General features: G+C 37.1%; 1 protein-coding gene across 2 annotated transcripts in view; it reads right to left on the reverse strand.

The window, feature by feature from the left end:
• Positions 1-6,182: 6,182 nt before the first annotated feature.
• Positions 6,183-12,994, reverse strand: part of GEMIN2 (gem nuclear organelle associated protein 2) — a 30,882-nt gene continuing 24,070 nt past the window's right edge. For both annotated transcript variants that reach the window (XM_037025534.2, XM_017654335.3), the window contains one exon: positions 6,183-10,196. In XM_037025534.2, coding sequence (XP_036881429.1) covers positions 10,157-10,196 — 40 coding nt within the window. In that variant the 3' untranslated portion in view covers positions 6,183-10,156. The remainder of the gene's footprint in view (positions 10,197-12,994) is intronic.

A 12,994-nucleotide genomic window follows, 5' to 3' on the forward strand; every position in this document is an offset into this window, starting at 1 on the left:
CCAGCAGGGGCGCCGCTATCATGGAGGAGAGCACCTGGCATGCCTGCCACTCTCCACAGGGCTCCATGCTGCTATGATGGAGACCCTGCCCACAGCGGGTTAGGGGACTAACCCGGTGGCTGCTACAGGAGTGCGGGTAACCAACACAGGCAGCCGAGAAGGGCAAGGCATCCAGTAAGCAGGAAAGGACTTTCTTCTCCCAGCTGATACACCCGCAACCTGCCTACAGCCACCGCTATCACCATGAAAAGGCAAAAAAATTTAGTCCAGTTCAAGATAGTTCACACAAAACCTGAGAGAGGATCTGCAGAGACAGATCTAACCAGTCTCCTTGAAAAATAATTCAAAATAAAAATCATAAACATGCTGACAGAGCTGCAGAGAAATATGCAAGAGCTAAGGGATGAAGTCTGCAGGGAGATTGCAGATGTCCGGAGGGAGATTACAGAAGTGAAACAAACTCTGGAAGGATTTATAAGCAGAATGGATAAAATGCAAGAGGCCATTGATGGAATAGAAACCAGAGAACAGGAACACATAGAAGCTGACACAGAGAGAGATAAAAGAATTTCCAGGAATGAAACAATATTAAGAGAACTGTGTGACCAATCCAAAAGGAACAATATCTGCATTATAGGGGTACCAGAAGAAGAAGAGAGAGAAAAAGGGATAGAAAGTGTCTTTGAAGAAATAATTGCTGAGAACTTCCCCAAACTGGAGGAGGAAATAGTTGCTCAGACTACGGAGGCACACAGAACTCCCGAGAGATGGGACCCAAAGAGAACAACACCAAGACACATAATAATTAAAATGGCAAAGATCAAGGATAAGGACAGAGTATTAAAGGCAGACCTTTAAAAAAAGGTCACCAACAAAGGAAAATCCATCAGGCTATCATCAGACTTCTCAACAGAAACCTTACAGGCCAGAAGAGAATGGCATGATATATTTAATGAAATGAAAAAGAAGGGCCTTGAACCAAGGATACTGCATCCAGCATGATTATCATTTAAATATGAAGGAGGGATTAAACAATTCCCAGACAAGCAGAAGTTGAGGGAATTTGCCTACCACAAACCACTTCTTCAGGGTTTCTTAGAGGTACTGCTCTAGATGGGAGCACTCCTCAAAAGGGCACAGAACAAAACACCCAACATATGAAGGATGGAAGAGGAGGAATAAGAAGGGAGAGAAATAATCATCAGACTGTGTTTACAATAGCTCAATAAGCGAGTTAAGTTAGACAGTAAGATAGTAAAGAAGCTAACCTTGAACCTTTGGTAACCACAAATCTAAGGCCTGCAATGGCAATAAGTACATATCTTTCAATAATCACCCTAAATGTAAATGGACTGAATGCACCAATCAAAAGACACAGAGTAACAGAATGGATAAAAAAGCAACACCCATCTATATACTGCTTACAAGAGACACACCTCAAACCCAAAGACATGCACAGATTAAAAGTCAAGGGATGGAAAAAGATATTTCATGCAAACAACAGGGAGAAAAAAGCAGGTGTTGCAATACTAGTATCAGACAAAATAGACTTCAAAACAAAGAAAGTACAAGAGATAAAGGACATTACATAAGGATAAAGGGCTCAGTCCAACAAGAGGATATAACCATTATAAACATACATGCACCCAATACAGGAGCACCAATATACGTGAAACAAATACTAACAGAATTAAAGGAGGAAATAGAATGCAATGCATTCATTTTGGAAGACTTCAACACACCACTCACTCAAAAGGACAGATCCATCAGACAGAAAATAAGTAAGGACACAGAGGCACTGAACAACACACTAGAAGAGATGGACCTAATAGACATCTACAGAACTCTACATTCAAAAGCAACAGGATACACATTCTTCTCAAGTGCACATGGAACATTCTCCAGAATAGACCACATACTAGGCCACAAAAAGAGCCTCAGTAAATTCCAAAACATTGAAATCCTACCAAACCAACTTTTCAGACCACAAAGGTATAAAACTAGAAATAAATTGTACAAAGAAAGCAAAAAGGCTCACAAACACATGGAGGCTTAACAACATGCTCCTAAATAATCAATGGATCAGCAACCAAATTAAAATGGAGATCCAGCAATATATGGAAACAAATGACAACAACAACATGAAGCCCCAACTTCTGTGGGATGCAGCAAAAGCAGTCTTGAAAGTATATAGGAATCCAGGCATACTTAAAGAAGAAAGAACAATCTCAAATGAATAGTCTAATGTCACGATTACCGAAATTGGAAAAAGAAGGACAAATGAGGCCTAAGGTCAGCAGACAGAGGGAGATAATAAAGATCAGAGAAGAAATAAATATAATTGAGAATAATAAAACAATAGAAAAAAATCAATGAAACCAAGAGCTGGTTCTTTGAGAAAATAAACAAAATAGATAAGCCTCTAGCCGGACTTATTATGAGAAAAAGAGAGTCAACACATATCAACAGAATCAAAAATGAGAAAGGAAAAATCACAACGGACCCCACAGAAATACAAAGAATTATTAGAGAATACTATGAAAACCTTTATGCTAACAAGCTGGAAAACCTAGGAGAAATGGACAACTTCCTAGAAAAATACAACCTTCCAAGATTGACCCAGAAAGAAATGGAAAATCTAAACAGAACAATTACCAGCAACAAAATTGAATCAGTAATCAAAAAGCTACCCAAGAAAAAAAACCCCGGGCCAGACGGACTTACCTCGGAATTTTATCAGACATACAGAGAAGACATAATACCCATTCTCCTTAAAGATTTCCAAAAAATAGAAGAGGACGGAATACTTCCAAACTCATTCTATGAAGCCAACATCATCCCAATACCAAAACCAGGCAAAGACCCCACCAAAAAAGAAAACTACAGACCAATGTCACTTATGAACGTAGAATCAAAAATACTCAACAAAATTTTAGCAAACCGAATTAAAAAATACATCAAGAGGATCATACACCATGACCAAATGGGATTCATCCCAGGGATGCAAGGATGGTACAACATTCGAAAATCCATCAACATCATCCACCACATCAACAAAAAGAAGGACAAAAACCACATGATCATCTCCATAGATGCTGAAAAAGCATTCGACAAAATTCAACATCCATTCATGATAAAAACTCTCAACAAAATGGGCATAGAGGGCAAGTACCTCAACATAGTGAAGGCCATATATGATAAACCCACAGCCAACATCATACTGAACAGCGAGAAGATGAAAGCTTTTCCTCTGAGATTGGGAACAAGACAGGGATGCCCACTCTCCCCACTGTTATTCAACATAGTACTGGAGGTCCTAGCCACAGCAATCAGACAAAACAAAGAAATACAAGGAATCAAGATTGGTAAAGAAGAAGTGAAACTGTCACTATTTGCAGAGGACATGCTGGCAAAAAACCCTCAAGACTACACTGAAAAATTACTAGAAATAATATCGGAATTCAGCAAAGTTGCAGGATACACAATTAACACAGAGAAATCTGTACCTTTCCTATACACTAACAATGAACTCATAGAAAGAGATATCAGAAAAACAATACCATTCACAATAACGTCAAAAAGAATAAAATACCTAGGAAGTAAAAGACCCATACCCTGAAAACTACAAGACACTCTCAAGAGAAATTAAAGAGGTCACTAACAAATGGAAACTCATCCCATGCTCCTGGCTAGGAAGAATTAATATTGTCAAAATGGCCATCCTGCCCAAAGCAATATACAGATTCGATGCAATCCCTATCAAATTACCAACAGCATTCTTCAATGAACTGGAACAAATAGTTCAAAAATTCATATGGAAACACCAAAGACCCCGAATAGCTAAAGCAATCCTGAGAAGGAAGAATAAAGTGGGGGGGATCTCACTCCCCAACTTCAAGCTCTACTACAAAGCCACAGTAATCAAGACAATTTGGTACTGGCACTAGAACAGAGCCACAGACCAGTGGAACAGATTAGAGATTCCAGACATTAACCCAAACATATATGGCCAATTAATATATGATAAAGGAGCCATGGACATACAATGGGGAAATGACAGTCTCTTCAACAGATGGTGCTGGCAAAACTGGACAGCAACAAGTAAGAGAATGAAACTGGATCACTGTCTAACACCATACACAAAAGTAAATTCAAAATGGATCAAAGACCTGAATGTAAGTCATGAAACCATAAAGCTCTTAGCAAAAATCATAGGCAAAAATCTCATGGTCATAAACATGAGTGACTTCTTCATGAACATATCTCCCCGGGCAAGGGAAACAAAGGCAAAAATGAACAAGTGGGACTATATCAAGCTAAAAAGCTTCTGTACAGCAAAGGACACCATCAATAGAACAAAAAGGTATCCTACAGTATGGGAGAATATGTTCATAAATGACAGATCCAATGAAGGATTGACATCCAAGATATATAAAGAGCTCACATGCCTCAACAAACAAAAAGCAAACAATCCAATTAAAAAATGGGCAGAGGAGCTGAGTAGACAGGTCTCTAAAGAAGAAATCCAGATGGCCAAGAGGCACATGAAAAGATGCTCTACATTGCTAATCATCAGAGAAATGCAAATTAAAACCACAATGAGATATCACCTTACACCAGTAAGGATCGCCATCATCGAAAAGACAAGAAATGTTGGCGAGGTTGTGGAGAAAGGGGAACCCTCCTACACTGCTGGTGGGAATGTAAATTAGTTCAACCATTGTGGAAAGCAGTATGGAGGTTCCTCAGAATGCTCAAAATAGAAATACCATTTGACCCAGGAATTCCACTTCTAGGAATTTACCCTAAGAATGCAGCACTGCAGTTGGAAAAGACAGATGCAGTCCTATGTTTATCGCTGCACTGTTTACAATAGCCAAGATATGGAAGCAACCTAAATGTCCATCAGTAGATGAATGGATAAAGTGGTACATATACACAATGGAATATTACTCAGCCATAAGAAAAAAACAGATCCTACCATTCGCAACAACATGGATGGAGCTAGAAGGTATTATGGTCAGTGAAATAAGCCAGGCAGAGAAAGACAAGTACCAAATGATTTCACTCATATGTGGAGTATAAGAACAAAGGAAAACTGAAGGAACAAAACAGCAGTAGAATCACAGAACCCAAGAATGGACTAACAGTTGCCAAAGGGAAAGGGACTGGGGAGGATGGGTTGGAAGGGAGGGATAAGGGTGGGGAAAAAGAAAGAGGGCATTACGATTAGCATGTATAGTAGGTGGGGGGCACAGGGAGGGCTGTGCAACACAGAGAAGACAAGTAGTGATTTTACAGCATCTTACCATGCAGATGGACAGTGACTGTGAAGGGGTATGTGCGGGGGTCTTGGTGAAGGGGGGAGCCTAGTAAACATAATGTTCTTCATGTAATTGTAGATTAATGATACCAAAAAAAAATTATCTATACTAAAAAAAAACAACTGGAAATTGTGCAGATCTGAGATTTTTTACTTTTAGCTTTATATTATTTGCATTTTTAAATAATCATCCCCACAATAAAGATATTTCTATTTAGGGTTAAAAAACGTGATGAAACAGTGATTTTTAAACATTTTGTTTTGAGTCCTAGGGTTCTGCAGGGTGACCTTGGCTGGGAATTGGCTGGGCGACAGGGTACAGCCCTGAAGCTAGAGGAGGAAGTCAGTAGGATCACCTAGCAGAGGCCCTGCGGTAGGGAGAAAGGAATTATTATGGAAGGTGTCATCTGGAAAGAGGATTGCGTATCAAGATGCCCAGAGCCACAAAGGAAAGTTTTATTGTAGCAAACCAGTGGTACAGATGGAGTACGCCAGGTCATTTGTGCTGAGGAGCAATGTAAGCTATCCTTTTTTTTTCTTTCCTAAAGAGAAATCTGTGGGTCATCAGCTGTAGGTCTAGCAGAGGGACTACTCTACCCTCATCAAAAGTACTGAGCCTTATCCAAACTACCCATTGGACAGTCCCTCCTTTGTAGTAGTTCTTGGAGTGTTGAAGGGGAAAACTCTTGGGACCCATACTTCCGATGGGACTGGACAGCCCTGAAAACTCATTTCCTCATGGTGTAGGGTTTCTTAACCATTTTTGGGCCATTAACTCCTATTTGGTAGTCTGTTTATGTTTATGAATCCTTTCACACAATTATGTTTTAATGCATAAAATACATAAGGCTACAAAAGGTAACAACTGTACTGTTTATCAAAATACTTAAAATATGCATATATATTGCTTAATAAATAAGGCAATATGTTAAAATATAGGCAAGTTTAAGGTTAAAATTTACTTTTTTGTAAGACAGTATTACAACTGTTACTTAGCTTGGCTAAGAACATTAAACTGTGGGGTATTCTTGTGACTCAGTTCCTTCCACATATATAGACCAATGATGTATAGAAAATGTTGGAAAGTAATGCAGATACTGGAGTCACCAATGTGAGAGCACACAGCTACAATGTTTGGTGTAGGCTTTCAGGGTAGAGTTAGCTGGCCACCCAGATCACACCAGAAACCATACACAGAGTCTGCAATCACACATGATCTAGAGGTAGGTTTAATTACTATATTCTGAAGTTCAGTGTATTTTGAAGTATCTGCAACTACAATTTGGTATGAAAACATTTGTAACTTGTGATGCTGTCACAGGTATTGATGAACACTAATACACTTTATTGCCTATATTCATAATTGAAAGAAATTAAGTATCAGGAGGATAGTAAAAATAGATGTTATTTTTCCCCCTTTGAAGTTCATGGGCTAAATCTGTTAAAAAGGATAATCATAGGATTGATGTAAACATTGAGACTATGTATATAGCAGTGCCTGTTTGTGTATACATGGAAATAATAAAAGTATCACACAGAACATTATGATTCAAAAGCCTCGAAATTAGAAAGCTTAGCTTTCAGTATCCTTTCGTAGGATTTCATCTTAATTATAGTCATCAGGGGCACCAAATAAATAGTAGACTTATTTAAAGAGCAAACGTATGTTTCAAAAGTAGAAAACTGTACTGTATATGAATGACAAATGAGGATAACATACATAAGCTGTCTAGTCAATGGCTTATGTTAACCATAACAACAGCTTAATCCCTCCTGCCTAGCAGTCAAACCTCATTAAAGGGATTTAGAACTCGAGATGTTGTCAGAACCTTAGTCTGTTTGGGCTGCTGTAACAGAGTACTATACACTGGGTGGCTTCTAAGAACCAAGAATTTATTTCTCAGCAGTTCTGGAGGCTGAAATTTAAGATCAAGACATCCAACGAGGTTCTGCTTCCTGGTTCACAAGTATCTTTTGACTGTGTCCTCACTTGGCGGAAAGGGACTAGCTAATTCTCTGGTGTCTCTTTTATAAGGGCACTAATAATCAATTCTTGAAAGCCCACCTCCTCATACTACCACCTTGAGGGTTAGGGTTTGAACATAAGCATTTTGTGGGGGGACATAAATACTCAGTTCATAGCAGAACCCAACATGAAGTGACTAAAGGAAAGCAAAATCCCAGAGCCAAGGTTACCTGGTGAATTGTTTCCAAGTTCCACAAAAACATAGCTGAAGGATGGGAGTTCAACCCAGACCTGGGTAAGCATCAAACTGATTGCAAAAACTGTGATAGGCACACATTTTGAAGTCAGAGTTGATAAGTAATTGGATGGAACCTACAAGTTTTTCAAATTGTCTTTGAAAAATGAGTACTGTGTTCAAATACATTTTGAAAATCCATCCCCTTTTGTGGATGATTAATGCACATTAATGGAATGTTACAGGTTCTGAAAAATTCAAATAATATTCAGCTTAATTTTAATTAGCATTTAATCACAGTACCATTTTTTCCAGAAACATTAATAGCTCACACAAATCAATTATTCTAGGGCATATTATTTGGGAAACTTTTTTTAAAGAACTTTGGTGAGAATTTGGTAACATGTATAGCAAAATATAAACTTGGTATGGACACAGGTCCACGTGATCTTTCTCAGTATTATCTAAAACATTTTTGTAGCTTTGTCCTTAGTAGTAGAACTTTTAATTTAGTTGAGCCTCTAATTGGCTTATTCTGTTAGACTTAACAGAAGTGTAATTGCATTAAAATAATTTCTTACACCACTTCTCTTCTGCACATGTCAAACTGCCTTCTTTTTATATTTTTTAGTCCTCAGAAATTTTATTCTTCTGTCTGAGCAGTGTACCTAACTACACACTCACCCACTAGTTGTAGAAAGAAATGTAAATTAAAATAATGAACACTTTACCTTCATTAAATCAGCCCCTGAAGCTCAACTCCCCAAGAAACAAATAAGCAAAAAATGTGAGGTTTTAACAGCTAGTTGGGATACAATTTGGACATCTAAACTCCACAGTAGACACTGCTGCCTGCCTACCCAATATCCACTCTTCCCTCTTTTCCAACAGAACTCTATATTTGGGAGAAGTGGCAATATGCTCAGCTAAATATTTATAATTTATAGCTTTTCTTTTTAATTAGAAAATGTCATAACTCTAGCAAATGATATATAAGTTGTTGAGGGTTTCTTGTAAGGTTTTGCCCCTCTGATACAGCAATAAGGAGTGGGGCCTTTTTATCCTTTCTGAAATGTGGATATGAGGCAAGAGATAAAGCAACCATATCATGACTGAAAAATGAAAATTACACACTAAAATTGTGAAAGAAAAAATCTGAATGTAGCCCAGGACATTTAAGATATAGTAGAGTTGCTTTTATCAGCCCTGAACTTCTTACAGCATAATTATTATATTAGAAACAAAAATAAGTACCTGATTTTTAAAACTTCAGTTAAGTTTCAAATGCAATATTAACTGATAGACTTTCATGACTTGCAATCCTACTCTTGGGAACTTCTGGTCAAAGGAAAAAGTTATGTCCTTGAAAATATTCATAGTAGCATTTCCTATACTGGATTAACACTGAAAACAGATTAGATAACTAATAATGATAGCATGTTTAAACTATAGCAAAATACAACTTGGACTATTAGGCTATAATTTAAAAATCAGCAGAAAAGATTCAAAATATGTAATTACCATCTACTCTCTTTGTAACTGGTGGCAAAACTATTGGTTGCTTGATCCAGTTATTTCTAATTCCCTTTTCCTTTTCTACCTCTCATTAGAAGGACTGGAAGGGCCAATTTCACTTCCCCATCTTCCTTGTAGTTAGAAGTGATCGTGTTATATACACTTGTGTCCCACAGAACTCAAATCTGCTATAGATTTATGAGGAAGGTTTTGCTTTCGTTAGAAAGAATCACATATGGAAGGCTCTGTCTTCATCTCCCTTTTTCCTGAATTTAATACAGATACATTGCCTTATGCTTTAGTGGCCATCTTGTTACCATGAGGGAAAGGCCAAGAGACTCTTAAAAAGACGGTATTGTGAAGTCATAGAACCAATGCCAGTATCCAGCATCATTAGACTTTTTGTTCTGTAAGAAAAATGAACCCCTATTTGAAAAACCACCACTATTCGGATCTTCTGTTAAAGTAGAAAATATAACTACCCGACACAGAAGTAGATTAATCCTAAGTGATATGAACAAAAGGTTCAGCAAAAAAATTAAAACTGTTACCTATTAGGGTGTTACTAAAAATGATTTGTAAGGAAAAAGTTTTCTTTGTGCATAAAAGTAGTGAGCTCAAAGGAAAGACATTTGATTTTGTTGCTGACTACAAAGGCACTGCCATTTAATCTACATTATCTTAATTCTAATACTAAGGGCATTTATCCATTTGTCTTTTGTTTTGTTCAAGAGTTAAAGAAAATTTTAGTAACCAAAATATATTGTTAATAAAATTGTATATATATGTAAATAAACAATGAAACAGCACCAAGCCCCTCTGTAACACTTCATCACACAGTTTCTGTGTAGGATGCTTTACCAATAAATGGCACTCAATTTGTTTGAAAAGCATGTGGAGAAAACTGTTTAAACTGTTCAACAAATACTGGTGGGATTTTTCAAAGATACTTCAGATACTCAAATCAACACAATCTATCTTCTGAGTATCAGCTTGGGCACAGGTTAGGATGAAGACCCTTCACAGTGTTGAAGAGGGACACACTCTGCACTTGTGCACTTCCTCAGACTCAGGCTGCCTTCATCACCAGTATCTTCTGTCCCTGAGACCGGCTGCATCAAGATGGCTCATCAGCTAAATCACGTTGGTCAAAATACCTAGTCAAAAGAAAGAGAATTTAATGTATGCTTAAAAATGTTAACTGCAGCACTCCTTGTAATAGCAAAAGACCACAAACAGCTCAAACATCCATAAACAAGGGCACTGGCTGAAAAAAACCATGGTGAATCTAAACAGGGAAAGACCAAAGCTTTTACAAAAAAGGAATGAGGGAAATATTTACACTGCTACAGTGTGGTTTCCAGGATCTATTAAGTGGAGAAAAAAAAAACGGATATAGAACAGCATGTTTAATAAGCTGCTTTTTGTGAGCAAGTGTAGGAATGCAGGCATACATATTTGCTTATACTTTTTAAAAGAAGCAATGAATGGAAGGATAAGTCAAAAATCCTTAATAAAAAGGGATAGCTACAGAAGGGAGAAAGGATGAAGGCGGATTCTATAATAGTCCAAATGTATGTTGAATTATATTTAACTTTGGTATAATATAAATATTTTATGCAATTGTAAAACAAGATAAAGGAAAAAGGAAAATCACTACTCAAACTTCCCCAAATGAATCTTTTCATATATCAAGCTGGTGGCATAACCGCACAGAGGAGAACAATTCCAAGAGACCTTAAATGATGTTCTGATATATGTGTCTTGTGAGATATGCCAGAGATAAAAAGAACTGTAAAGAACTTTTTTTTTTTGTGGGAGATTTTTATTGGTTGTCATGAATAACTAGTGACTGTATAAACAGCATTTAAGTCATGTTTTCTAAAACTTCTTTATAGTTTTACTGAAACTGATTTAAAATTCTAGAAGAATTCATTAGCGAGCATTTGATGTCTAACTAGTGCAGCAAATCAACCTGTTTCATGGTGTGTTTTGTGCTGTACCAAGTTGCAGTGATGTGGATCAAACTCTTCAAAGCTGTCTTGAAGCAGACATAGAAGCAAAATTGTGAATTTGGTTAATGAACTAGAGACCCCCACTTTGTCCTGTCAGCCATCTGAAGCATTTCTAAGGAAAACATATTAACAGCTATGTTATTATTAACTTTAAACCACGTTGATATCTATTGGTTCCCAATAGTGACTTACAATGTTGGTTGAAAGAGTTTGGGGGATATATTTAAATCACATGGAGTAGTATCTCTCGTGGTTTTAGATAATACACTTATGTAGACATGCTGGGGAATGCTGGCCAGTGTCTTTTGAAAGTTAAAGGAGCAGAAATGTTTCCAGAGCATTCCAGAGGTCCTGTACAGCTGTTCAGGTATGTACAGAGAGAAAAGAAGAAACGAGGCCAGAGCCCACCTTCTCTGTGCTGTCCTTGCACAGGCCGAGTCCGTCTTTGTGCAAGGACTCTATACTCAAATGCTCAAGATAGGTGTGAACAAGACAAGAATTCTTAAACTGACTTCAATAGTTGCTAGTTAAGTGGTTTTACTATCGATAATATTGCTGTATTGTTATTCTGAAACTGTAATATGCATATTGTAGAATAAAGTCAATTATTATTAATATTGTTAGAAACAATATTGTTAGGAGAGAAGAAATAAATCATTGAAGAAAAAATCATATAATCTTAAATTGGAGCTGGAATACCAATTTGAACTCATTTTATTTTCCTCTTTCTAAAAAATACATACTTGGCTGTTCACTGAAAAGGCCTAAATGCAATGCTGACCTAATAACAACTAGCTTTCCTAATGTCCAAACTGAGGACTCCAAGTACCATTTTCTGCTTTAAAAGAAGAACTATCACTCCTGGGGGAAAAGACTGATTCCAGATCTGGAGCCAGAAATATTCAATGACCAAGATACATCTGAATCATGTCAGCATACCAGAAAGAAGAAAGCTATTATATAACCAAAAGCATAAGCATTGACTCAAAGGGTTCCCACTGGCCACAAATGGCATGATTTGAGCATCTAAGTCAATGACTGCAGTGTCTCTTTACCTGAATGCAGTGTTCAACTTTACCAACTAAGTGAGACAACCAGACATTATGTGCCTCCTGATGTGACATAACAGCATCCATGGAGTCTTAATGAATAAACTCTGTATATAATCAAGCCTCTATATTTACCTATCAGTTTACAGAAAATATGGGAGATAGATGAACACATGAAATACTACCAGGAAGATACACCTGTTAAAACCAAAATGTGGGAAATTTTACAAGTCAAAGGACTCAATTTCTTCAACAAATAAATGGCAAAGAAAAAAACCCAGAGAATGGATGGGGATATTTAAGAGACATAGCAAACAAATGCAGTAAGTACATCTTACGTGGATCTCAATTTGAATAATTCAAACATAAAAAGACATTTTGGGGATAATTGGGGAAAACATGAAACACTGATTGGACATCAGATGACACTACAGTTATTATTAAACTTATTAGGCATGATACCAATGTTACAATCATGTTTTTGAAAAGTCCTGATCAGTTAGACATACTAACATGGAATAAATGTGTCTGAGACTTGTTTAAAGCATATTAACAAAAAAGATGGGATATATGAAACATCCTAGTACAGAGTTAATAGTTGTTGAACCTGGGCAATGGATTGGTCTGGGGGGTTTATTCTACTACATTTGTATGTAATTGAAAATCTCCATAGTAAGAAACCTTAAAAAAATAATTATCACTGGTAATGTCATTAGGGTGCTAACACACAGCTATTGGATCCCATGAATAGGTATTTTCTATGGGTTCGCGGTTAGTGCCTTAATGCTGCCAAAACAACACCAACAAAAAATATAAGATACTTAAACAAATACCTGGTATTTACATTGAAGCAGCTACTGCAAAGAGAATTTGGGCCTCTGTTATCTTTCT

The sequence above is a fragment of the Manis javanica genome, chromosome 8 (assembly GCF_040802235.1).
Source record: "Manis javanica isolate MJ-LG chromosome 8, MJ_LKY, whole genome shotgun sequence".
In the NCBI taxonomy this organism is placed as follows: domain Eukaryota; kingdom Metazoa; phylum Chordata; class Mammalia; order Pholidota; family Manidae; genus Manis; species Manis javanica.